Source organism: Gavia stellata, chromosome 16 (genome assembly GCF_030936135.1).
Source record: "Gavia stellata isolate bGavSte3 chromosome 16, bGavSte3.hap2, whole genome shotgun sequence".
In the NCBI taxonomy this organism is placed as follows: Eukaryota; Metazoa; Chordata; class Aves; order Gaviiformes; family Gaviidae; genus Gavia; species Gavia stellata.
The window spans coordinates 2193794-2221191 of record NC_082609.1 but is presented as its reverse complement, the minus strand read 5'-3'; the positions used below and the strand labels follow the sequence as shown (position 1 = coordinate 2221191).

The 27398-nt window shown below is 42.9% G+C and overlaps 1 protein-coding gene across 2 annotated transcripts; it reads left to right on the top strand.

Moving 5' to 3' along the window:
* Positions 1–190: 190 nt before the first annotated feature.
* On the top strand, positions 191–26978 carry LOC104262369 (organic cation/carnitine transporter 2). Of its 2 annotated transcripts, none has more exons than XM_059825218.1 (10): positions 191–583; positions 9988–10091; positions 12294–12448; positions 13763–13934; positions 14878–15004; positions 19351–19451; positions 22679–22893; positions 24120–24302; positions 24787–24922; positions 25541–26978. In XM_059825218.1, exons 1-10 carry the CDS (start codon positions 191–193, stop codon positions 25626–25628), a joined length of 1674 nt encoding a protein of 557 aa, XP_059681201.1. In that variant the 3' UTR covers positions 25629–26978. The 2 variants fall into 2 exon arrangements, with proteins under 2 accessions (XP_059681201.1, XP_059681202.1); XM_059825219.1 differs by having other exon boundaries at positions 24787–24876; positions 25541–25566.
* Positions 26979–27398: the final 420 nt, after the last annotated feature.

Here is a 27398-nt window from a genome sequence, read left to right as displayed (position 1 = left end):
CCCGGCGCCGGCAGCGACCGGCCCCACCTGAGCGGCCTCCGCCTGCAAACCCCACCCCCGGCCGCTCCCCCGCCGGCGAGGCCCGGCCCATGGCGAGGCGTTCGGCGGGCTGCGCGGCGGCTCGGGGCGGCCGCTTCCTGCCCGCGCCAGACGGGCCCGCAGGTAGCGGCGGCCTCAGCTCGGCCGCGCCATGCGCGACTACGAGGAGGTGACCGCCTTCCTGGGGGAGTGGGGCCGCTTCCAGCGCCTCGTCTTCTTCCTGCTCAGCGCCAGCATCGTCCCCAACGGCTTCAACGGCCTCTCCATCGTCTTCCTGGCCGGCACCCCCGAGCACCGGTGCGCCGTGCCCCGCGGGGCCAACCTGAGCGGCGAGTGGCGCAACGCCAGCATCCCGCTGGAGCTGCGGGACGGGCGGGCGGCGCCGAGCCGCTGCCGCCGCTACCGCCTGGCCGCGCTCGCCAACTTCTCGGCGCTGGGGCTGCGGCCCGGCTCCGACGTGGAGCTGGGCTCGCTGGAGCAGGAGCCGTGCCTGGACGGCTGGGAGTACAGCCGCGACGTCTACCGCTCCACCATCGTCACCGAGGTGCGGGGCTGGGGGGGGCGGCGGGAGCGGGTCCCTCTCGCAGCAGGCGCCGCGGGCAGGCTGCACCCGGGGCGCCGAGGAGAAGCGTGTGGTTGTGGTGGCACCGGTGCAGCTTTTTCCCGTGGCCTAGGGTTCCTGCCTGGGCATCGCCCAGCTGTTAAACCTGGCATGCTGAATTTATTTTGAGATCTGCTGTTCGCTTCCACTTGCAAAAGCGGTCTCCCAACCCAGGGCCTTTCCTTAACTAGCACGGCGTGTGTACGGTAACTGCTTAATGGGTTTCATCTGGTACCTGCAGAAGGGGCTTGGAGCAAGGGTCAGCACCGGGACAAGGGGTTCAGTGGCTCAGTGGTTCAGAGATGTCTCTTTGAACTCGGGAGATCAAAAGGGTTTGTTTTCTTTTTTTAAGAAAAAAAAAAAAGGCTGAAGTCACCCTGAGTTGTGCAAGATGCAGCGGTCGGGGAGCCCTGGTTTGATGCTGTGTCCAAAAGGACCCTGAACTTTGCTGTGTGCCCACGATGTCTCTGCTTTGGTCGTGCCCACTGCTTTGGTCTCCCCCTCACCTGCCAGGACAGGTTGGGTTCTCGTCTGCTCAAATACAGCCCTGAGTCCAGTCTCCGGTCAGGGCAACCAAAGAAAGTTGAAGCTGTGCTGATTGTCCCTCTTGTTTCAGGTGAAAGCTGTACAGACCCACAGGAGCTGGTTGACTTGAGAGACAAGGACATGGATTTTGAGGGATACTTGAATTTCAAAACGTGCATAGGTGATTTTTTTTTCAGAAGGCTTACAAACCGTTTGTACAGTCCCATCGCCTGTTTGTGCCTGTGGGCAAGTTTTACAGAGCTGGAACTATATTTGCCTTTATTCCTTGCTTTGCAAAATGGGTTGTGGTGGGTGTGTACTTAACGACCATAAGCTGATCTGAGCACAGAAATCTTCCTCAGGAGGACTGGGGTAAGGAAGGGAGCATGGGAGAGGAGCCATGTCAGCAGAGGGAGGCATGGAAATGGTGACACAGGAGCTGTTGGAAACTTCCCATGAACACGCACAGCAGCAAAGGCTTGAGTAATTCTGACAAGCAGTGCAAGGCATTGCCTCACCTGTTTCTAAAGATCTGCTGTCTTCCTTGAGAGGAAAGCTACTCTAAATTTCTAGACCCTGGTCATTGCTGAAATGCACTGTTGTAAAAGGCTGAGCCGCTCTTAGGGCAGCGTAAGGCAACTGGCATCTTCTTGGGGCAGTCCCATTCAGGGGTGAACGTACAGGTTTTGTTCCCAGTGCCTTACTATAATGGTTGACCTGGCTTAGACGTGGTTTCAGCCAGTACTTTGTCTCTGGAACTTCTTGGCTGAGCTTTGTCTCGGTCCACATTAAAAAGTCTTGAGCTATAGAGTGTCACCCAGGAGTCTTATAATCTGTAAGAAACAGGAGCTGCTAACGTTTTGCTGAGACTCCCCAGCAGCTCTGGCCCATTGTCTGTAGGGTTTGGCAGATGTTTTGTGTCTGTGGGAGGTAATGTTTGTCTGCCCATCATGCACTGAGGCAGGATTTTTTTCCCCTTTAATACTAATGCTTCTGAGGGAGTTTTGCAAGAGCTGTGGCCTTTCACATACTTGCAGGTTTTCAGTGTTGAACTTGTTTAATTTCATGGCTTGGTGCTGTTGCTTTTATGATTCACTAGTCTTGTGTTTGCTTGCATATCTCTAACTTGTTGAATAATCATGAGGACCTTTGTCCCAGATTTCTGCCGACACTGGGAGGGGGAAGGGGGAATTTTTTTTTAGGAAAGCTTTTTGCTGGATCTCTGGTGACTCTAGAGAAAGTTCTCGTTTATGGTTCAGCTTTTCAGTGGAGACTTAAAACATTCAGTTCCCTCTCATTTGAAGAGAGACTTCCTTTTCTCACACAGACTAACAACAGAAGGTTGTTATTAGCCAGTCTGCAGTGTTTAACCAGCTCCCATGTAACAAAATCCCTTTGTCTTTTACTTTTTGAAATGCTGTAACTCAGGGGACAAGAAAAGCTTTACTTTGGCTCAAGAAGGCATTTGTGCCATTCTTATTACTCCATAACTCCCATGTAAAAAGAACGTAGAATAAAAGTTCATATGTGGTAGTAAAAGGAATAAAACCAGGGGTAATTAAGCAAAAACGCTAACTTCTTTTGCTGGTCATACCTGTGAAAGGCTAGTATCTGTTATGGGGCTATACTGAATAACTGGGAATAGAATTGAGCAGTGGAGTTACTAAGAGCATGAGTGGTCTAGAAATATGATATAATGAGCAGATGTTAGATGATACAGCAGTCAGAACATTTTAGTCCATACGGGAGTAATTCTTACATACTGAAACATAAATAGACACCAAATTTTGTATACACGTATTCATCCTAAACTTCTAAAAATGTGTTGGTATTGTTCATCAATTTGAAATCAGTTCAGTGCAGGTGGTGTGCTCCAGAGCTGCATTTTTTGTGCCTGTTGTGCTCTTAACAAGCTTCAGGGCCTGTTTGGTTTTTGCAGAGGAAGGATGCGCATGGTGGGAATTGCCAAGTGTCCTGAGGCATGGTGCAGGGCTGGTGCTCTTGGTCCCGTACAACGTGCAGGGAGAGAACGTTCTGGGCAAATATTAGTGCCCTGAGGTTTCCATTCCCTTTACACCGGGGATTCAAGTGCCCCACTGTGCTGTCGGACCCCTGTCCGTGAAGATATGCCAGACCTTCAGGAAACAAGTGGAGACTGCAGCGGTGACATCTGGAATGACACAAATGGGCACCGTGGTACAGCTGTCGAACTAGAGGTTTTGATGTTCACTCTTTGTTGGATGACAAAGAAAGAGGACTGTATTGTTTTGCTTTACCAAAATAAAAACACAGGCGTGTGGTAGACACTGTAATTTCCACAGGCTTTTCTAAGAGCAGAGCCAGCAGCTAAAGTGTAAATCAAGCCGGTGTCATCCAGGTTCAGCTCTCGACTTCTTCATTCATTCTTCACTGTTAGCACAGTGGCCTCATGGAAGAGAAGTCACCTCCATTATTTTTCATCTTTTAAAATCAGTGCATCCTCTTTCTTGCTGTAGGCTAATACCTGCTTATTTTTCTGGCTGAAGTTCATATTGACAGTTCTGGCTGAAGTTCATATTGACAGCTTCTCAGCCCCAGGAGCTGACAAAGCTATGGAAGGACCTTTAGGTGATATGCAGGTACAAAATCTTAGTATTAATAGTCTTGTCAGAAGAAGGAAAAAAAGTCTAGTTTTCATTTAATAAGTAAATATGAATATCTGACAAACGTACAAAAGCGCTTCTAAAATGCTGAGGTTTTCAAGGTGGGATATAAGCAGCACGTAATGCAGGACTCTTCAGAATTGTACAAAGTACAGATGTTTCTGACCTTGCAACATAAAATAGGGTTAGTATTATTAAAGAACGATAGGCCTGCAGTTGATGTTGTCAAAATGGAAACAGTGCTCTCTCAGAGGTACCACGGACAGTTAGTGATAGGGTAATGTTCCCATTATGCTGTCTTTACTTTTAGATTAAAACTCAGCTCATGTTTCTCAGTTTCTTATACCAGTGCCCTGTTGCCTTTTTCTCCAGCCATCTCAAAAATGTGATGTATGGGGGAGGCTTAAGTTTCTGCACAGGAATTATAAAATATTTGGCACTTTCCTTCCTGTTCTATGCAAGTTTTACCTCTGTAAAAATTTAGAACAACTACAAGGGGAGAAATTGAGCAGAGTGTATATTTTGTAGGTACAGACTTCTGTTTACATTTAGATAATAAGCTTTAATGTAACTTCTAGAACCTCTAAGTGTTTGGAATATACAAATGTGTTTTCAGAGGAAAGGGTATTTAATAATACTCATAGCTCTCAAGTAAGCAGAGAATATTTCTATGGGTATAAACAACACTAGATTCTGAATCAAAGGTTGTAAGTACTCGGTTGTGAGACTGCGAGACTTTTTGGAGACCCTGCCTCTACTTGCAGAGAGAAGCGAGTGATAGGAGAGAGTACACGATACTGGATTAGCTTCAAAAATTCTTGCTAATGTGTTGATTTTTAAAAAAAATAATATTAGCACATGGGACTATCCCACTTCATTTTTCAATCATGTGTGTTATTCTCAGCAAGAGAGGAAAACAGTTTTTAAAAAAAAAAAAGGAGTGGGCGGACATGATATATTGTAGCTGTAAAATTCCTTTTCCTATAAGGCTCTTCCTTATATAACAGGGCTGTAACCGAGTAAGGCTCTTGAAGTTCTTGTATTTGTCATAGTTCATCTTTGTTTAGGGTTCTAGTAATGGCATTAGGGAAGTGCGAGTGCTGCTGCAGTGGAACAGTTCTCTATGTCTGAGAAACACGCTTTTTTCAAGTGAGGTCCTAAGTTGTATTGTTGGTGGCCTTGCAACTACTTCTGTAACTTTCCAAATGTATTTGGTGGTGGTATATATTTGTTTGCTGGACACTGTATTGCAAGAACTTTTGGTATTTTCAAGAGCTCCCCTATAATTAGACTCGCCATTTCCATGTTATAATGCGTTAAAAATATTGGGCAAATTTTATGCTTAAATAGGATATTTGCTTGTTGCTAGCAGCTAGAATTTTGTTATTTCCTGTTTTGTCATCTCATACGAGATGATATAATTGCAGTGAAAGTGAAGCAGGATAAGGGATCTGCATCAGTGCCTGGATGAGAGCCATTGCAGGATTTGCTGTCAGTAATTCATGAAGTGCCAGCTTTCCTTTCGAGGCAAGTGGTATTCTGCAAGTGCGGTGCATGCAGAGCCTGTACACAGGACATTAGTCTTTACCCCTTAAGGTTTTGAAGTGCCTACAGAACTTAGAGGAACAGTATTTTTTACTTGTGGTATGGCAGTATCTTCAGCTGGACTTGTGGCATCTTGTATGCCTAAACTTGCCTTGCAACTTTAGTTTGACACCCTTGTTTTATGCTTTAAAGGTTGTTCTTCAGTTTGCAGTTTAAAGAATTGAAATATTTCATCTTAGAGTCTGAATTTCATTGTGATTGCGGTTTGTGTGAAAATTGTAGGGTAGTTTTCTTTTTGTGTAGAGGTGTTATATTAATGTTCAGTTTAATATTGGAAAGGTGTAAGACAGAATACAGGAAATATCAATCTATCGAGGCTGACATACTTCTACATATGCTGCTTAGTGTAGTTCTAGCTAAACCTGCAATAATACTTCTTGTTCAGGTTGTATCCTGATAAAAGGCTGGAAGCTAATAAAGTGTGGCTGGGGAGGGTTTGGTGTTTGGGGGAGGGAGGAGATCTGAGGGACTAGTTTAGGTTTTTTATTCTTCTCAATTTTGTAACTGGGCTTGCCTTATAGTAAGGGATTTGGAGATGTGGTTCCAGGTAGCTGATTTGCCATGTAGGAGATGAAGCAGAACTTGGAAAGTGCTCTCCTGAAGTGATGCTTGAGTGATGACTGTAAATACCTGGGACTGTTTCATACTCTGGCCCCAAACCCGTGCTCGAGAAGCAACTCCTTCAAGTCCCTCTCTGTTTTGGTGTCCCCCCGCCTTCTTCCCCAAGCTGTCCACGTTTTCTGGCTGTCTCCACAGCTTGTCCTCTTTTCCCCATCCCCTCTTCCCACCTGTCCTCACCAGCGGCTGGTATCAGCCAGGAACCCGTTATGGAGGTGCATATCTCACCATGCAACTTGCCTCTGATGCGTAAGTGATTATTACTATTAGGTGTGAGGCTGCTGATGAAGACATCACCCCAACTTGGTGAATTGTTTGGGAGGTAGCTACAGCCCGAAGTATCTGCAAGCTAGCTGTCTGAGTAAGAAGATAAGTTTAAACTCCAGCCGAAGGATGTCTTCTTCTAAAGTTATAATAAAATAGAGTGAGAATGCTCTGTGCCGTGCCTCGAGCGTTGAGTGCCAGTATTTAGGAGCTCAATGCTTTGCAACATCAGCAGCTGCTGTTTCAAACAAAGCTGGAATGTTTTTCTCCTGTTTGGAGCCATGACACCTTGCTGAGGTTAACCTTATCTCATTCACGGGGGCAAAGGCCATTACAGCTAGCAGGCTAACTCAAAGGATACGAAGAAGTGAAAATAGCACATGATTTTTAGAGCACTGGGTCACAGTATACTGTGTCCAAACGGCACTGCCAGCAACAGGATTCAATCAGTAACTGCTCCTGGGACACTCCCGCTTTGCGATGCTGGTCTTCTAACAGTGATGCTTCGGTGGCTACTTCTTGGGCAACATACACTTGAGGGAAGGGTCTGTTTGCAGAATGGTTGTGGAAGACTGATGCCACCATGACTAACCAGCAATATAGTAGACCTTGTTGGTGAGTTATTAAAAAGTTGAAGATTTCAGTCTTCATTTACTGGGGCAAGGGGTAACAGACCTTAAAATCCCTTTGCTCTGATTGTTGTGCGTCTGTGGAGTCTGTAAATAACTGGTATTGCATAACCAAGGTAGTTTTCCCTTGGAAACTTGATACTGAAGTTCACTTGGTGCCTGCTTCAAGTGGTCTTTAGCATAATGGTTCCTACCGTCGCTTTAATAGAGCGGACAGAAAAACAAGCTGGTAATCATTGCCACATTTTCCAGACCAATATTTTTCCACCTGCCAGCGCAAGAAGCTTTTGGCAGAAAGTGCAAAATGCTTTAATGCCATGAACTTTTCCAAGCAATGTCTCTACCTCAGTGCTCTGAAGAAAATGTTTGTTACTGGGCACAAGCACGCCAGTGTCTGGAAAGCCAAGTGTTGTACAGCCTTGTGCCAAAGTACAGAGTGTAAGGAGACGGCTAACTCACAAGCACAGGGTGATCAACTGGAAAATAATGATGTATTTAGTAATGATAGACAATAAATCACCGAGCTAGATGTTTGGCTAGTTAGATTTTGGTTGTGTTATTGGAGGTGTCTGGCTCCAGTACCTGATACAAAGATGATTCTTTGTGAGTAGGCGAGTCTTTATTAAAGCGGGATTTGTACTGAGAGTGGTATTTGTTTTCCTGGTAAGTGTCACCATATGAAGGCATATGATAACCACTGAAACCTTTGGCCTGTATAAATTTGATAACAATCATTTGCTGCGTATTTCCAAGGTGCCGGATGCATTTTGCTGAAGGTTCCTGGCTGGATTAACCTCTGCGGTTGTCACAGAATTACTCAAACTTTCTTTAATCTGTAATGAAGTACAGCTTTTGTTGAATAAATATAGATTTAATTATAAATGTTAATTTCAGTTTTGAATCCAAGTGATATTAATAACTATAGTAAGTTAAATCCCTTACATGAATGGTTTAAAATTGTTAGCACATTAGAAGGCCACGATTCTGAAAGGAACTTCTGTAATGGTGCATAATTGATGGTCTTGGTAGGATTTGTCAGAGCATTGCGTTGAGTGCTGGTGTCTGTGCTTCAGGTGGTGTGAGGCTGGAAAGGTTTGGGGAATGAGTGCAAGAATAATGTTGGGGACTATGAAATCTGATATAAGGAGAGGTTCACAGAATCGCTAAGGTTGGAAAAGACCTGTAAGATCATCAAGTCCAACCATCAACCCAACACCACCATGCCCATTAAACCACGTCTCGCATGTTCTTCAGACACAGAACTACAATCAGATTTATCAAAGCAGAGGTTAAGAAATGACTTGAATACAGTTACAAATTGGGAAAAGGTGATTTTGTTTGCTCCCGTGACCTTAAAAAAATAATAATGAGGAGGTGAATTCATAAGATAGTCTAAGGATTGGCAGCTAAAGTTCCACAAACACAGATGAGAGCGCAGCCTGTATGAATGAGCATCATTCATCACTAGAAAAACTTCCAGTTCTAATTCAAAACTGGATGCTCTTCCATGGAACAAATGGTGGTTCAGCTGAGTTTTGCCACAGGGATTTGGGGGTGGAAGGCCATTGCCAGTATTCTTCACTCAGTGCATGGGTTTTAGTGATCCTCCATCCTTAAAACATACACTAGGATGTAGTTGTAGGGTGAACTGTTAATAGAGCGAGGGCTGTGAGGTTCCTGGAGTCAGAGGCGTAGTGCTAAGGAGACAGAAGCTGGCAGACAAAGCAAAACACTGGCGTACCCACGTGCGGGACCGCAGACGAGGTGGATGGCAGAGCTGGGACACGCTGCAGCCACAGATCTTACGGGGAGTTTCAGTACGAATTCTAAAAAACTAAGAGGAAAACACACTATACTTAATTAGTTGTAATTGGGGAGCAAGGGGGATTAATTATTGGGGTCAGGGTGAATATTTTCATTTCAACCTTTTTAACAGAGATTAAAAACTAAAAGTTTCCATCTCTAAAACATCAGAAGGGGCCCTGTGGGAGCTGTTTGAATAACTAAGCTCCAGAAGGTTTGGCCTCACATCAGAAGCGTTGGTTGCCTCCAAATTCCTCTCCTGTGGGGCTGCAGCTCCTCCTGCCCTCGGCCAGGGGGCTGCTGGCTGAGCGTGGCAGGACAGGGAGAGCTCTGGGAACTCCTCCAGTCGCAGCGTAGCAGTGAGGTGGGGGACGAGGCATCCCTGCTGGGTTTTGTCCTTTCTTCTAATATTTATACACTTTTTTCCTCCAGATAATGAAAATAAAATTAAGACTCTTTCAGTAATAGCTGTTGGTATAGATACAAAAATAACACGAGTGTTATTTCAAAAACGTCAGACTGAAGCGGGTAGGAGATTAGAACTGTTGCAGTCTTCATTTAATGAATATCTTGTTTTCTTTCTTGTTTTCGTTTTGGAAATCTTGGTTTGCATGGTGTGTATTTCAGTTTGTATTCCAAAGATTATAACTGATGTTAGTTAGGTTCCCAGTGAGCAGTGAAATGTCTCCAGTCTCTCAAAACCATATTAAAATGTCATAAAGGAGGAGGTATTTTTTTTCTATATTCTTGTTTGTTACAGTTCAATTTCTCTTAAATTAGAAATGTGAATTTTTAATGGCAAACTTTGCCATATGCAGGGGAATCAAGTTTGGGGACTATTCTCACTCCTTCCAAAACCAGCAGAACCGCAGCAGTTTAAGGGGCTGCAGAGCCTTTGAAAGGGAGCTGAACCACGCACGTGATGAAATTGTTAGTTACTGTCACTCATATACACGTCGGGGAAATACCACAGCTGCCGACGGTGTAAAGCAAGCCGCACGGGTCACACCTGAAGGTGGTGTTGGGGCCTCAGCTGAGCGCTCCCGAGATGGCTCAGGGCGGGAGGCCTTTGCCCTGTGCTGCCCAGCATCCCTTCCCGTTGTTTTCACGGAGCTGCATCTGTGCCATAGGTTAGTTATTAATTTCTGTTGTGGAGGTTTTCTGTCCAAAGGGTACACTTTCATCTGGGCTCAGCCAGGGCGTTTAGGAGGGAGGGGAAATCCTGTTTATTAGAAGACTTTCATGTTCTCTCTCCCTGCAGTGGAATCTCGTATGTGACAACGACTGGAAGGGACCCCTGAGCACCTCCCTCTTCTTTGTGGGCGTCCTGCTTGGATCTTTCGTATCAGGACAGCTCTCAGACAAGTAAAGTATATACACCAGCGCTGCTGGCTCTTTGTTTGATGCTGTTTTGTAAGCAATCCTTGTATGTGAAGTTTCCTATACATGCCTTTCTGCAATTACTAACATGTCTTTGTTCTGTGACTGTGTAATCTGAATGTACACAGTGTATAGAGTAAACGTCCTGAACTAGAGCAGAAAGATTGTTAGTGGGTCTTATCTTTAGCTGTTTATTTTTTCAGCGAAATCACTTCTGGAGCAAACTGGTTTTATGCCAGAAAACAGGTGTAGGAGATAAGTTTCATCTGGAAAAATCAGATCAATGACATTCTCTTCTAATTACTTTGGACTATGTTCAGAGAGATCCCTGAGGCTTGTTTTCATTTCTTTGAGGTCAAATTTAAAATTCCGTTCTTACAAACACCCATAGCTTCTCTTCCTCATCATGAAATGCAGCATCTAAGTCCGATGATCTGCATTTGTGGAAGCTGCAAAGCATGAATGCTGTTCAGCTGTACTCCAGAGAAGGAAGGCTTTCTTGTTTATCAGTACAAACATTAAAAAAAACCAACAGGAGGACACCATTAATTTTTTGTGATGTTGACAGTTGTTTGGTTTGTTTTTTTAAAACTCAGTTTTTCTGATTCTCTCACTGTATTTCCTGTGCAATGTATTGTGTGCTGTCTTCTTGATTCTGAGAGAACAATATGTGGTTCTCTAATTTGCTGACTTACTTGCAGAGTTTCTATTTCTTTGAAACATAATTGCTACGCCACAAATCTTGCAGCATCCGTTTAGGGCCTTTGTGTGGTTTCCTGCTCATCAGATTGGACCAATCTTGAGCTTGGAGACAGTGATCCTTGAAAATCAACCAGCTCCCCGGGACTTCTTTCCAGAGCCATATGCCATGGGATTTTTCCAAGCAGTTCCCTGATCAGGCCAGTGTTTGCTCTCCCTGTGATCCTGCCTTCTGCCTCCTCCTCCCCTCACGATCCTGTGCTTCACCGTCGCACAGCCAGCAGGCATAGCTGCTGCTGATCTTTACATCCCCAAGAAGTTCTCCTTGTTTGCAAGCATGGGGTCCAGCAGTGTCTCCCCTTGTCGGCTCCTCAGACATCTGTGTTAGGAAGCTGTCATTGATGCACTTTAGAAAATTCCTGGGTCTTATCCCTCCAGTAGGTATTGGAGTGGTTGAAGTCCCGCATGATGGCCAGTGCCTTTGAATGCCAGGCTTCCTCTGGTTGTCTGAAGAAGGCCTCGTTTACTTTTTTCTGATTGGGTGGTCTGCAGCAGACACCCGCAGCAGTCCCAGCATTGGTCTGCCTGCTAATCCTGACCCATAAGCTCTCAGCTGGCTCGTCATCCAACCCCAGGCACAGCTCCGTGCCTTCCAGTAGCTCTCCAATGTGAGGGGCGATTTCCGCTCTTTGCCATGGGGAGTCTCCCACCAGTTTGTCCTGGTGCTACTGGAGGGCTTGAATACTTCATTCAACAGAGCTCCTAGCCCCTTAGCTGCTATGAGGGTGCCAAGTGTCTTTCATGGTGGCTGACCAGCAGGTGAAGCAAGAGCTGTTCTGGCGCCAGAAGCCATGAGTTTCCCACCTTCACCATCACGGGAGTCTCCTCCTGCAGCTCCTTCACGTGGTCACCCAGGTCCTTTTCTTTTCCTTAATACTTCATCAATAGAATTGCTAGAATCCCTTAAATTGGTTCATTTTTTTTACCAAGTGGAATGAAGATTGCAGCGTAGGATCACTTACTGATAATAGCATCTTACAAACCTGAGTTTTACCTCTCTGAACAGAAGTTTTCCTTCTTTTTCTTTTTTTTAACGTGCTGATCTGCATCATGAACTGTGTGCTCCTTAGAGGAGACGGAGCACCTAACACTCTTGCATTTTAAATAAATTGTTCACGATGATTTGTCTCCCTGCTCATCCTATTAGTAAGAAAGGAACAGTGTTCCAGCACATACTTAAAGGCAGCTTAACTAGCAGCCCTTGGAATATTATTTTCTCTTGGCCAGTGGATTTTTAAAATGCATGTAGAATAGTTGTGCCTGTGTCACGTTTCCTGAACCTCTGTTTTTTGCAGATGTTTTATATCTTCCAAAGTATGCATATGAGTAATCTTACTTTTCTGTTTCTGAAGATTTCATTCATGCTGTTGTATAATCATATCTTTTTTTTTCTCTTTTCTTTTCTCTTTTTTAATCTGTCCATGGAAGGTTTGGCAGGAAGAATGTGCTGTTTGCAACTCTGGCAATGCAGACTGGCTTCAGCTTTGTACAGGTCTTCTCTACCAGCTGGGAGATGTTTTCAGTCTTCTTTGTGCTGGTCGGCATGGGACAGATATCTAACTACGTGGCAGCATTTGTTCTCGGTATGCAAGTCCTGCTGGGCACAGTATGCGTTCTTTAATCTTGTGCTTTTCCTCCCTTTTCAGTACTGGCTTAGGGTTGATTTGTTTTGCCAAGCAACACTGTTAAGAGCGTGCCCTCGCCACGCATGGATAACTCATGCTCTCCTTGGAAGTTTCCAATTGGTAGAAGTGCAATCTGAATTAAATCTGTAGCTTACCATCCTAAAAAGGCAAAAAACCCAGAAACTGATTATTCAAAACAAAATCTGTCTTCCAGTTGGAAAGATAAGATGTGTAAGACATGATTTTTCAGGTGTTTGTGTTGTCCATTTTGGGGGGTAAATGCCTAATTGATGTAAAAACTTGTAAAAGAAAAAAAAATCAAGTAAGCGTCATAAAGTCTCCTTAAATCAGCTGGTAGTAAAAAAATAAATGTCATAATGATTTCTGCTTGATATATTTTCAATTTAACTAAGACCATATTTGATCAGATGAGAATGTGAATTACGTTATGAATCTGAGATATTTTTTAAATTAGTGGGTTTTTTAATTAACGTTATTTACAGTTGCCTTACTGTCCAAAGTACCAGATGTGGGCAAGAAATTCCTTTTAGGCCAAAGAAGAGCAGTGGAGCTGTGAAAACAGTGTTTAGCTAACCTCACTGCAGACATCCTACTGCAACTTCTGTAATCTTCTTCCATTTCTGCGGAAATGAGGAAGATGATATCTCTTACAACATCTCTTGATTTGCAGGTCCCAAAGCGTTTCAGAGGGAAGCATTGTCCCCTGTTAGGGCATTAATTCCACTATCAGTAGCCTGGCCTTCACTAGTGACCCTCCACATGTATAAGACTGCAAGATTTTTGGCTAATAGCGAAATAATCCTTTAGAGGGTGATACAGGTCAGGAACCTAATTTTGGCATCTCTGAATTATCCTGTAAAGAGGCTGGTCTTTTGCCATGAACTGGAGAGGACCCTATAGAGATCAAGCTGAGGCTAAGTGTTGTGAATGTTTTGTAGTATGTCAGGTGGGTTTAGACTCTTACATTTTACTTGAGGAGCTAAGAACATAGAATTACAGAAGTTTTCGCTACTTTGAGCTACAGAAATACTGTATGGCCCGATTCTCTTCCTTCTGTATTTACCCGGGTTGATGCAGGATCACTGCATGAAGCAGATCTGTGGTGCCTCTAAAATTGGATGGCAGAGCACGCTATATACTGCAACTACCCAGTGTAGTATATTTCAAAGCCAATCGTTAGAGGTATTTCTGGTAAGTTACTTGGTTGCTGTTAAATTAAAATACTAATCTTCACTCTGTTGTTTTGAACAGGCACAGAAATTCTTGGCAAATCAATTCGTGTGCTGTTCTGCACGCTGGGCGTTTGCATATTTTATGCATTTGGCTACATGTTGCTGCCACTGTTTGCTTACTTCATCAGAGACTGGCGGATGCTGCTGCTGGCGCTTACTCTACCTGGGCTGCTCTGTATCCCACTGTGGTGGTGAGTATAATTGATTTTTGTCTTTAGAAGGTCCTGTCTGCAGATTTTTAAGATCCAGACACCAAGCCAACCAGCCAGTACCAATGAAATTCAGGAATGGGCAGGTGAAGAACGGACGTTGTGTCCTTTACTCTACCCAGTCGTTTAGCTGCAAGTCCATAGGTTTGTGGGTGATCTGACTTATGCCTGCAAATCCTATTCTTCATTTTCTGTAGGTTTCTTTAAAAGTAAGTGATGCACATGCAAAGAAAAAAAATCCATGAACTTTTAAGAGTAGGCCTGAACTAAGAGCAGAATGAGAAACCAGTTGTTTTGGGAAGCTGGGCAATGCTAGGATGATGTAGATATGACAAGCTACAAAACAGTACTTGCACATCTGTGAGACTTTCGTGTTTTCTTCCGTAGTTAATGAAATACTACTTTTAGGGGGCATGTAAAGTTTCAGTAGTCCACATGGTGGTGGTGTTTCTTCACTTACGCTAGCATTTATGTTTGTGATTCCATCCAGTTTCTTACAAAGTTGAATGACTCAGGCGAATTCTACTTTCTGACTTGCCTTTATATGACAGTATTTACAGTTACTAATTTTATATGCCTTATTCTCTAAGGATATGCCTCTTAACATACAGCATGCTGCTTGTGTATTCCCATTTCTGAATTTCTTTAACTTAACTGTTTTCCTGTACTTTGAAGGTTCTAGTTGCTCTTTTTTCTGAGTCATTGCTTATTTATTCAGTACTTCTAAAATCCACAAATGCGTTTTAGTCTGTTCTTGTTCAGTATGCTAGTCTGCTCTTGTAAATCTGATTTCTGTTATCATTGCTCTAATTTCTGCAAGATGGGGCAAGTTTTGAGATCTGCATGCCTGGAACAATGTGTATTGGTGTTTGCAGCAGTGCTTTCTGTGGAAATGCAGGCTTGTTACTCTGAACCTTTTCTGCAGGGTCATTCCGGAATCTCCACGGTGGCTGATCTCCCAGGGAAGATTTCAAGAGGCAGAAGACATCATCCGAAAGGCTGCAAAAACTAATGGCATTACAGCCCCAGATGTAATACTTGACCCTAGCGAGGTAAGATTCATTCAGCAGTCCAGTTGTTTGCTGGACCTATTAATGACAGTGTAAAGTGATTAACTTGCAGACATATGAATTGAGTTATGCCTACAGTGTATTATGTACTTCTCAAATGGGTAAAAGGTCATCCTTTTTCTGAAAAGCAGAATGCCGTTTCCCTGCTTCATTAAGATTTGCAAAGCCCTTGCTGTCCCATTCCCATGGGAATGCCAGCATGCATTCTAATGCAAACATCTTTTTGATCCAGTTTACAGCCACCTTTTTCCTTTAAAACTCTAGTTTTGGGGGAAGGTAGTGAATTTGAGGTACCTATTGCTTTGTGAGCTGAATACTTGTGCTGAACAGACTTTATGCTTGTGCAATCTAATACAGTTCTATAAAAGTCGTAACACAGGACTAATCCTGGCCAGTGGCAGTGGAAAGAATGTCACTGTAGTTCAATTCCATATTCAACTCCAGTTTCTACTTCACGTTAAGGAGAGCAAAACTTGAGCTCCTCTCGGCTGGAGTAGCTAGCATGGAGTAGCTAGCGGTATCTTTTCTTCCCCATCTACTTCTTGTTTCCTCTAGGTATCTGCCCTTTGTCTGAGCTGTTTGGTGACCTTAAGGTGTAGAACCAGTTCCACATTCATTCAAACATGACCTCCAAAAGTGAAACAGACAAACTGTTTGCATAAGCCAGGAGAATGGGCACCTCTCTAGGCAGATCTGTAGAATCTGTCTGGGCAGTTGCTAGTTGTGTTCTGGATCACAATTGACATTGTCTTGTCACTTATGTGGAAATCCCTTGTATACTCACTTGCTTTACAAGGCCTCTGAACCAAACTAAGGAAAATGGTTAGCCATTAAACTGTAACATGTTTGCTATTGAGATAGAAACAGCTTCACTTGGGTTCAAGTTAGCTGAGGTGCAAACAAGCCTGTTTGTCCAGACTTATTTGTAGATAGTAGGACAGACATCCTGGTCTTGCTGGAACAAAGTGAGAATGCCAGGAAAACCCAGAACTTCTTATGATAGCTTTTTCCCTGGATTTTCATTAGAACATGGGGTTTTTTTCATTTTTCTCCCCTTCCTTCTCATGCTGTAGGCATGAAAACTTGCCCATTGCCAGCACTGCAGCAGCAGAATGGAAAATAAGCTCTGGCTCCAACATCCGTTTGAGGTCATTGTCCCTGGAATCCTCTATCTCCCGTTCTTAGAAAGAAATACTGATCTGTTTGCCATCTCTGAATGGGGCTGGATTATGAAGCAGCAGAAGACAGCGACAAGAGTAGAGATGTTGCCCCAGGGAACACTGGACAAGGGGAAATGCTGACTTCTGCAGCAGGGTGGGCTGGAGTATGCGGTGCTTATTTACAGATAAACGATTGCATGTCAACTTTCAGAAACACCGACTAACATTCTGACACTCAAAGGAAAATGAGCTGTTTAAATGCAGAACTCCTGTCCATCTTTTTTCTTTTTAAAGTAAAAGTAATTCTGTGACCAATAAATCCGTGCAAAACTTTTTTACATCATTGCGCTGTTACACGGTTGTTTTGTCTGCTTTCTGAAGAGCTGTAAAGCAAAGGCTCACAGCCTCTCTTGAGGTTTTAGGAAGCATGTTTACACTGCAGAGAGGTTCTCAGAAATCCAGCTGGCCCTTAGCCCTCGTGCAGCTGGAAGGTGAGTTCTGGATGGAGAGGCAACCTGAGCTCAGGCTTGGAGTATTCCTCAAACCTGTGCAGTTGGAGGGCTGCACCTGCAATATTTAGGCTCCTGAGATTTCAAAACCAGTTAGGATCCAGCAGGTGACTAGTCACAAACAAGCTGCGGAGCACAAATAGGGCCTAGTTGGCTGAATATGAGGGGGATAGAAATGTTTGGATTAGAGGTTTAATTTCAAATCATGGTTTTGCCCTCCCTGCCCTTCTCATAGCTTCTTGTTCTAGCCTGTCCTGTTAAGGATTAAGTTGTCAGCTTATCCAGCTGCTAAAAGGCAGGGTCCTTTTTTCTCATCATTTGACTCTGAATTTTACTGTTCCTGGTTTTGTATTGTGTTTTGTTTGTTTTTTCTCCTTTTTTTGTTTCCTGTTTGCTGGTTTCTTGGCAACAAATAGTGGCAAAACTGGAGAGTACTTAGGAAAGATCATGTGATTTATGAGAAAGGGCTGTGAGCTGTAAAGCTGACTGCAGTTTGTGTGACAGGAGGTTTGGCTTCAGGCAGAGTGAAAGCTATCAAATGTAAAGAACTGTTTGCCTTTCATAGAAAATGAAGAATTTATGAAAGCAAATACGCTGAAGTTTGGCGTGCACAAGCATCAGGCAGCTATTTTATCCTCTAGGTCTTCAGAATGAAATATCACTCGGAATGAATTTTCACCTGACTGCAGGGGTTACTTAAACTTCATGTTCCCATTAGCTCAGATACAGTTTACAAGACATGGAGGAGATAATGTACATTTGAATAGAACGACAAGAGTTAAGGGCCCCAAATCGGTGTCCAGCAACTAGCTTGCCAAAAGAAACATCACTAACTGAATATGGAAGAGAGGTTGATGAGGAATTAAGTTAAACTAGTGGTTGCTTTTGTCTCTTCATTGGTATGTTTTGTCCTGCAATACATCCAACTACTTCTACTGGACCAGTCTGATGTTTTGGAGAAAAAAGTATTGTAAGTTGAACTAATAGAGTAGAGGTTGATATATTAGACCAGGCGGAAAGAGTTCAGACAAGTTTCAAGTAGTGAGTGATTGCACTATTTTGAAGCTGCAGTCATAGTTTACTTTTATCTGATAATTGTTTGCACACACCATGGAGGAGTACACAGTGCCCACAAAAGGCATTCAGTCTTTAAACATATTAAAATTTAATTTGATGTTTTCAGGTCACAGTGACTTAAACAGAGGGAGGAAGTAATCTTTGTACAGTTTATTGTGCTTGCACATAATAGAAGTCTGTCAGGCAAGAGTGATTCTTCTCATTGTGGAAAGAGAAGTCTTTGCTTAAATATTGTGAGGGGTCTTGGCAGCTTACAATTCAAAAAGTGTCAATATTTCAGTATTACCTTTTTTCATTTGGTAATGTTGACCTGCTTAGGTGGATGCTTGATTCTTTCTTGGTTAGATTTCTAGCTGTTGAGAGAGTCACAGATAGATATAAAATGTCCTAACAGAAAAAAGAATTTCTGTGGAAGACTGTAAGATCAAAATCTTGTTAATGTTCTTACTGTGAGACTGTTAAAAATACCACTAAATTGATGAGTAAGTAGCCTGTGATAAATCCTGAAAACATGCCATCTTTTGCAATAACAAAAATATGACATGTCTAGAAGACTGTGGTTCTTCAGCCACATAGTGTTGCTTTATCAGAGTTGATAGTTTTAATCAGTGGAACTTGTCCTCTTAAATCACCTTTTATGAATTTTGAAAAATCTCTCCCTTGTTAGGGGTCTAAATTAAAGTCCTAAATTGAAAAAAACTTAAATTCTTTCCTTTTTTACCCTCTTAGCGAGCACAAAACTTGTTCGGATGCTTCACGGATTAATATCTTTGCATTGTTTACATGGAAGTGGTTTTATTTTGAGGAGCTGGAAAGTTTCATGGAGAAAGGAGAAGTCTGTTGCCTTTTTGCTTATATTCTTAGAAGAAGATCCCAAAAACTGGCTACATAATGATGGGGACTCTTCAGCTCATTAGCCAGTTTGTCTCCGCTTAAGTACATTACCATTAGGTCCAGCATGAGGAGTTGTTTACTAAATCTGTCCTGCTGCGGTTTATTCTTGTTATTTCTTGCCTTGTCTGCAGTGGACATAAAGGATAGTTTATCACTTTTTTTTGGTGGTCTTTGAAGACAATTCTTGGTCTTTTAAGACGCCCTCAGTCTTCTGGCCCTTAGGCTAAATAAACCTTCTACTTCTACAGATCACATTTCTTCAAATGTCTCATCATCCTTGTTGCACTCTTCTTGTCTGGATGCAGTTATCTGCATGATCCTCAAGGGGTACTGCTCAAAACTGGACCTAAGAACGCTGCCAGCGGTGACATATAAATTGTGAATTATTGCTGATGCCTGTTCAAAACAACTAACTGACAATAAGCAGTTGCCTTGTGAAGCCTCAGGCAGAGAAAATGATTACTAATTTCAGCCTAAATTTTAAGTGACTTTAAATTAGGCAGGAGTAACTACTTTCACAGGTAGTTGGCTGTTATGGCTTACAGGTGCTCGGTTAAAAGTGATGAACCTGTCTCAGCTCTGCAGCGTATCAAAATACTGATGTATTATAAGTTGGGGGGGACTTATTTTCACAGTAATTCTGCTTACAGGAAGTTAATGTTCCCCTGTTTTTTTTGTTTGTTTCCAGCTGCAAGATTTGAATTCCCAGAAGCAACAGACGTACACCATTTTGGATCTAATGAAAACCCGAAATATCCTAACTATCACAATTATGTCAGTGATTCTTTGGTAAGCAAGTGTGGTTCAGGAGTATGTAAGCACAAAAGCCGCAAAACAATTAAAAAACCACTCTTTGAACACGAAGGTTTTCTGAAGAAATACCAGGCAAAACCAGCTCAAAAACCAGTGACCTGCTGGCTGAAGCAACAAAACTCTGGTTACGTAGGTTCTTCATTTCAGTAACAGTCTAGAAACACATCTGGATTGTTATTTCTGAGGCAGTCAGGCGTATCCTGAACTGAGCAAGAATCAGATCAGCTGGCAATGATGCGTGGGAATCCTGCCTGATACTGGGCCTTGGGGAATCCTCATCTGACTGTAACAAAGTCTTTTAAGAGGAGTGAGTCATGCCCTGTCCCCCAGTCAGAGAACTGCCGCCCAGGGGTCTGAACGCCGTGATGCCTGACTTACAGGGAGAATCTTCCCATCTCTTTTGTATTGTCTCTTAAAGGGATAAAGCTGCCTTTGAAGTTCTAATCTGAGATTTCCCTAGACTTTCCTGCTCTCTACTCTGTCTACCTGCCATCTTCAGCTTGATTTTGCCCTAGCTGAAGCCACACTTTATGCTCAATTTGATTAAATGGTTGTCATTTTCTTTTACTGGAAATCTCGGTGAAGATGCAATTGCTCAGAAGAGAGAAAACGGAGAGGGTAACTTACAGCCTGCCAGAGCCTATAAAAGTGAGGTTTAATTAGTGCACGTACCTACAGTGTCCTAACCAAGAAGGTCTCTCAAGTGCTTCGGAGCTAATGAAGTCTATTTCCTGCCTTATTGAACAATGCTCCTGTGCTTTAGTGAGGCACAGCCTTGGAGTTCAGTCCACTGGGCTGCCAGTGCGTACAAGCTGATGTGGCTTTTTGGGTCAAAGGATGACTTGGCTAATATTTAAGCCAGACTTCCTTGCCCATCACCAAGCACAGTGCTACAAACACACTGAGAAAGGAACTTGAGCAGAAAACAGCTCAAAAAAGAAAAGTAATGCTGGTTCTTTGCAGAAATGTCAATGCAGTTTCCATATACTGTTGTCCAGTTGCTGACTCTCTTCTTTAATTGGAAGTGGACTAGAGAATTGAGACTGCCCTACTTCTAATCTGCTTGGAGTGGATCAGTAGCGAGTTCCTAGGCACAGCCAATTTTGTGTGTGTGGTTGTAGAAATCAAATGCAAAACCTGTTTGAACAGCATTTCTGGTAGGGCAAAGCGTCTGATTACATACGTGGCAGTATGTAATCCATTCCATATGCTGAAGGGCTTTTTACTACATGATAAATGAAGTTTTATGACAGGCAGAAAGAGTCAAACATGTGCAGTTGACTTACACAATCTTGCCTCCTCTTGCAGAAAAGTATTCAGTTGATTTGGGCAGTTTTTCCACTATTTTTACCTTGCATGTCAGTTGCCTAACCTCCTTGTAATTAATTTCCAAAAATATAAAAGCATCCCGTGCTGACTCACAGCAATGTTTTCCAACCCATAGTATAGTCTGCGTTATTAATTAAAAGATCTCGTAAAAGAAGCTCTGTAAAAGAGGATGGTTGCAGATAGCAGTATATCATCTTTATATACTGCTGAGTGTTTTGTTAATTTTGAGTAAGTAGCAGGCTGATAAACTAATCCCTTTGCTGCATTTGCATCAGGGAGGAGGAAGTTTGGCTTCATGTCACCCTGGGATGTGTAAATACCCCTAAAGTTTTCCTAGAAGATGCGTAACTATACCAGGGTTTGCCAATGTGATAAGCTAAGGCAAACTGCTACTGAAAGTGAGTTCCAGCGAGCACAGTTTTATTGTATATAAAAAGAACTCCTCGGAGCACAGGGCTGGGTGTATTGCACAGCATTGTGGAAAACACAGCATAACTGCTTTTGAGAAGAATAGCTTTAGCTGGCAGGGCACACACAGCAGCGGGGGGGGTTACCCTCAGCTGTATGACTTCGTATCTTCCCAGGTACACTAGGCAACTTATTTTAAGCAGTTGGGCCGTGAAGGCTCTTCCCACGTGAAGTGAGGAGGAGGAAGAACTAATCTTTGATCAGTGATCCACATTGTGCTGTGCAGTGATTTTTGCTCCGGGTTCTGTTATAACATAGATGCTGAAGGAGATGAAGTGCCGAGTGCTCTGTGCCTCACCGTTGCACCTGGACACATCCTGACCCAGTGCCTGTTACTTCCTTGCTTGCCACGTGTTGCTTGTTGGTGAAGCGTAACCCTCTCTTCCCAGCATCTCCCAAGACACGACAGGATTTGTCTCCAAGGCCAGTTGTGTGTTTCCCTTGATCACGTAGAAGCCAGTTCTCATCTGGCAGTGGCACGGTTAAGATGGCAGTATTCCCAGCCGCGCAGCTCTGTCCTGCTACACTGACCAGCCCAGGCACCGAGCCACGCGAACGTGACTTGGATGCTGCCCAGCCAGCTTGGGTCATGGCAGAGAAAGTCCCGGATTGTTTGGGTCTGCCAGGATACCGTACTCCTCCTCTCTGACTTTATACACAAAGCATGGAGGGTAATGACCCTGGAACAATGTTCTCCACCCAGAGCTCCCTGGTAAACATAATGACAAGCTATGGTAGGCCTCAGCAGCAGTAACAGTCAGTAGTCCAAACTTTCAGGCTAAGGCTCTAACTCCTAATAATAGGAACTGCTGTATCACTGCATTGGGAATGATTTATCACTTTTCTCCCAGGGGTGACCTGAAATATGGAGGCGTACATAAGAAGTAGTCATGCTGAGGGAGAGTGGGTGACTAGCAGAGACAAATAAGATGTCTAAAAGTGACAAATAACCAGAGCTTCCTTGCAAGGTCTGAATGAGAGTGGAGTGGACAGTTGCAAAGTCATGCAATGGCATCAGAAATTAAATACGACCACTATAGCTGCTGGACCATCTAGCGCTGGTGGGCTCATAGGCCTGTGCCTCAGCCAGGCTAGCAACAGCTCTGGAGTTACCTAATTGTGTTAATGCTGAATCGGATATTTTTAATTATTTTAAATATGTTTTATTCTTTGAATTCAAGAGCAACTTGAAAGATGAAAAGCATCAGCACCATTTAACTGTTATCTTGCTGTTTCTGAAGTCAGAAATGCATCTGAAGTCAGCTGCATCAGAGGTGAACGAATCTGGCGGATGCTGAATTTGCTTTACACAGTGATTTCCGTGCTTAACAGAGATGTAAAAGAGGTTTATGGCGACCTCAGGAAGAAGAGACATTTGTCTGATCCTGTTACTCTGCTTCTTTCAGGATGATAATCTCTGTTGGTTATTTTGGACTTTCTCTTGACACACCTAACTTGCATGGAGATGTCTATGTGAACTGCTTCCTCTCGGCAGTGATTGAAGTTCCAGCCTACATTATTTCCTGGCTGCTGCTTCGAAATCTCCCTCGACGGTATTCAATGGCTGCTGCGTTATTCTTGGGAGGCTGTGTTCTTCTCTTCATTCAGCTGGTGCCTTCACGTATGGAATCGTTAGTTGATCTCAAATATGTATGATAGGTGAAGTGCAGTAGCGTGCATTGGGCAGATAAGGAGGCAAAGTGTCCTGGGGGGACTAAATACAGATACTCATTCCTTATCTTTGCCCCTCTTCCTTGGTTCTCAGTGCTGCTGCACAGGGTGCTCACACAACACGTCACTTCAGATACATTTTTAAAGGCGGGTCATTGGCTTCGTGATCTGTTGGGATCAGCTCTGTAGTCCGGTTTTGCCTTAACATACATCCCTGGCAAGGTGTCCTGGTAAGGTCCAAGTGTAAAACTAGGACTAGACCAACCAGAATTTGGTAAGCGGAGGTTACCAAGAGGCTGCAGAACTTACATCCCAAACAACTGTAAATGACTGTCTCTTTATGGCTTGTTTAAACAGTTATATTTGAGGGAGTCATTGTGGAAGTATTTTTGATAAGCAAAAACGCTTGTACTGAAGTAGTGTTGATAGTTAAAATAATGTTTGGCAACTGGAAAGGAGGGCAAAATAACATTTATTGGATATCAAACCATATGTATCTTTAGGCCAGTTAGATTAAGAGGGTTATGGACTCTTACTGGTAACGGTGTTGAATATGATGAGGGGGTGTTGTTGCTTAGCACTTGTTTACATATCAAAGAATAAACAAAAGAGAATGCCCAAGAAGTGCCTTATTTTATACAGGCAATACGTGTTGCATTCTCTTTCTCCAGTCCTTTGAGTCAATTGGACACTGATACGATCTGTTTTGATTTTCAAATCTAACTGTCCCAAGTAAAGTCAGCCCGGCTTCCTATAATTAAATTACTGACTTGTAGCTAGGAATGTTAATGAAAAACCAGAGCAGGAAACAAAAAATAAGTTGTTTCAAATGTTTAACTTTGTTCACATTATTAAAAAGGGGTATATGGCATTGTTTGCAATAGCAGGGATCTGGCCCCTGAAATCTGAGAGGACCTCTCCAGTTCTTGTTCTCTTCTCCTTATGTTTTACTTGGCAGGAAGCCCCATTCTCAAGGAAATGAAAATGTTGAGTCCTAGTAATTTAAAAATAAGTAAGTAAATAAAAAATGTTGCCCATGCTTGTAGACATGTACAGAGAAAAAAAGACACTAGATACTGGAATTAATTAGGCAGGAGTTATACAAACACAATGGAATTAAGAGATACCATGAATTGTCAGAGCTTTATTGAAATCCTTACTGTGTTTTGATTTCAGATATTCGTGCGCTATCTATTCTACTAGTGATGTTAGGGAAATTTGGGATCACATCTGCCTTTTCAATGGTTTATGTTTACACGGCTGAGCTCTACCCAACGGTAGTGAGAAACATGGGAGTTGGAGCAAGTTCCATGGCCTCTAGACTGGGCAGCATCCTCTCGCCTTACTTCGTTTACCTCGGTAAGTTAACTCATCTGTGCCTGCACTGGGGAGGTGCCGGCGGGTGGAAAGCAATGCTTTTTACCCAGATCAGTGTCCTGCCTCTGTGGGTCATTGGGATTTTGTGACTGTTCTTAAAGGTTTCCAGATCTAGGTGTCTGGTGAAACTGCAGGTGAAGATGGGGTCTCAACATCTCTGAGCAATAGTCATAACGTAGAGAAATTGTGTTTCATGTCCTGTTGAAGAGATGCTCTGAAGACTCACAGTCTTATTGACTCAATAGGGACAGCTCTTACAACTATTGTTTCCCAGCCTCTTGAGTTCCTAAAACCACATTTAAAACAGCATATGCCTTGAGTGCCAGACTGTGAGGGGGTTTGGTTTGTTTGCTTTTTACTGAAAGCATAAATCTTGCATGGATAAAGCTCTGCACCTAGGTACAAACATGATCAGAGACTTAAAGCTGATGCTAGCTTTTTTGTGTGTGTGTGTGTATTCTGCCAGGTGCCTATGATCGATTCCTGCCTTACATCCTGATGGGGAGCCTGACCGTGCTATCAGGAATTCTGACTTTATTTCTGCCAGAAAGCTATGGTATGCCTCTTCCAGACACAATTGAGCAAATGCTGTTGGTGAAAGGGTAAGTGTCACCTTCTGATCTTAACACATCTGTTCTCTATTCTGAGAAGAGGATTGGACTTGCCTAGGTATTGTCAGAGGGAGGGGCCGGTTTCGGTAGTGTGGTTAGTGCTCTGTTGAAGATGTAAAAGCTTGACTGGAATCCTGGTCCCGCTTCCTAAGTGTGTATGTTCGTATGTACATATCTCGTCTCCAAATTTATGATTTTATTCTGAGGACTGAATAAAAGTATCGATGAGGAATGTATTTGTAAAAGTGTATTGCTTTATATAGTTGCTTTTAAAGGTATGGGATTTGTGGATTATAATCTATCTTTCTAGGTTCTGAAAGTCATGTAAGTACTGGTGAAGGGCTGAACTCTTCCAATTCGGTCCAACTGACCTAAAAGGGTGTTGAGAGCATTTGGCCTTTTGCCCCGGCTCTGGTTGAAGATGGCACGTAGCATACACCTGGTGTAAGAAGGGCACCTGTCCAACTGAAGCCAACAGGATATTAAAATTAGGAGGCTGTAATGTCAAGTAGGGCTCAGGATATCAAAGATTTTTTTCTCTGTTCTCATACATTTTTTAAGTTATTTTCTTTTTTCTTTCTTTTTTTTTTTTTCTTTCTTTTCTCCCAGATTAGAATACAGGCCTGCATCTAGTAGCGCAAGGGATTCCAAGGAGGAAGAAGAAAATCCAGAGATTTTTAAAAGCACAGCTTTTTGATGGAACTTCTGTGTACTTCCTGGTGGACTGAAAGTTAAATGGACTTTTCCTCTAATATTCGTTCTAGGAAGGGCTAGTGGCAACACTTTTGTTTCCTGTAATTTTAACCTTATTTATTAATTTAAACACTGTGTTCCGTACATTCTCTTTTTATATGAACATAAATACTGTATAGCCTTCAATGAGATTTTTCAGCCACAGTTGTTTTAATGCAGTAGTACAATGGAACAGTATCTGATCAATCCTTCGTAACTTTAAGCATATAGTTCAGCTGAAAGATACTTGAAAATGAGTTCAAGGGCTGGCAAGGGTACCTGATTCCTCAGTGGACCTTCTCCAGAGGTAATGCACATCAAGAAGTAAAGATTGCCAGAAAAAACTGCTAATTGGGTTTGATTCCTTGACTTCTGTCTCTGGACAGGAAACTTATTTATTATAGTGAAGGTTATGAGAACGTTCTTCTCTGCGGTCTTACTCAAATTACTTTGCACATGCTGAATTTGTTACCAAATTCAGAAAGATGCAAAGAAAGATTTTGAGAATTAATCCTAACTTGATATGTTTTAACTCAACATAGACTGAAAGGATTGTCTTGCACAAAATATTTGTAGCACTAAAGTTTTGCTCACAAAATTCACTTGATTCCAATGCTGGTTTTCAACGGCACCTGTATGGTGAAGTTGTTTATATCTGACCCTGGATGTGGCCTGCTTCCAGGCCGTATTTATTTTTAAAGTTGCAGAAGGTTTCATCTGTATGTGGAGGGAGCGGTGTTAGTTTGGGGTTCTTCCATTTCGATGTGTGTTGGAAGTTTTATGTCTCAATTGTTTCAACGTCTTCTGTGCAACTTGGGTGATGGAAACAATTCTGCTGTCTTTGTTCTGTGGTTTTCACACACGTCCTCATACACACGCACACAATTAATATATTAAGAGCTAAATTTTTGTGTTAATCTATGCCACTGCATTGACCTCATGGTGGAATGTACTGAGAACAAAATTCAGTATATATTTCTCAAGTGCCAACTGTACGATTGCTATGAGGGCTGTTATTTTACTTAATTCATGTAATCAGTGAATTGTTTTCAAATTGTTCTTAAAAAAAACCCCAAAACCTTGTTGACAGTCTGCCAAGAAATTGTTCCTTGGGTCACAGAAGCACCCTCGGCATTACCTGTGTTTCTTTGAGTGTACATAGAGAGTATATATTTAGCCTCATTTTGTGCTGTTCTGATCGTGCATTATGTTATACTTTGACAGATGTGAGTGGTGAAAGATTTCTCTCTTGTGGCACTTGCTTGTGTGTGTTCTGTCTTGTGGAGACTTAATAAACAGAACCTCAACCTTTGTAGCCAAAGCCGTTAGGGGCCTTACTCTCTGCTGCGGCAGCTGGTCATGGAAGTTTTGCATTTTCCTACTGTATTTAAATACATAGATGGCATCGGCTGATGGCAGTCTTTCGTTAAACAATACCCTGTGTTCTGTCCCTGATAACCAGCTCCAGTAGTCAGACTGGTGCGTGCCCTCCAGACTGCTTGTCTTAAAAACAAGGAAGTAGAAAAAACTGTATAGACTATAGTGGTGTGGTTTGGTTTGGTTTGGTTTTAAACTCTTCCTACCAGTGTCTTGAGCTTCAGGGTTTGTTCCGCTTTCCCTGCGTTTTCTCACCTACCTGTTTAGTGTTTTACTTTCTGGATGCAGCAGGAAGTTGGCCAATGTCACCGGGTCAGAGAATGATACAGAGAAACGTCGTTTTGTCGTGTTGTCAGTT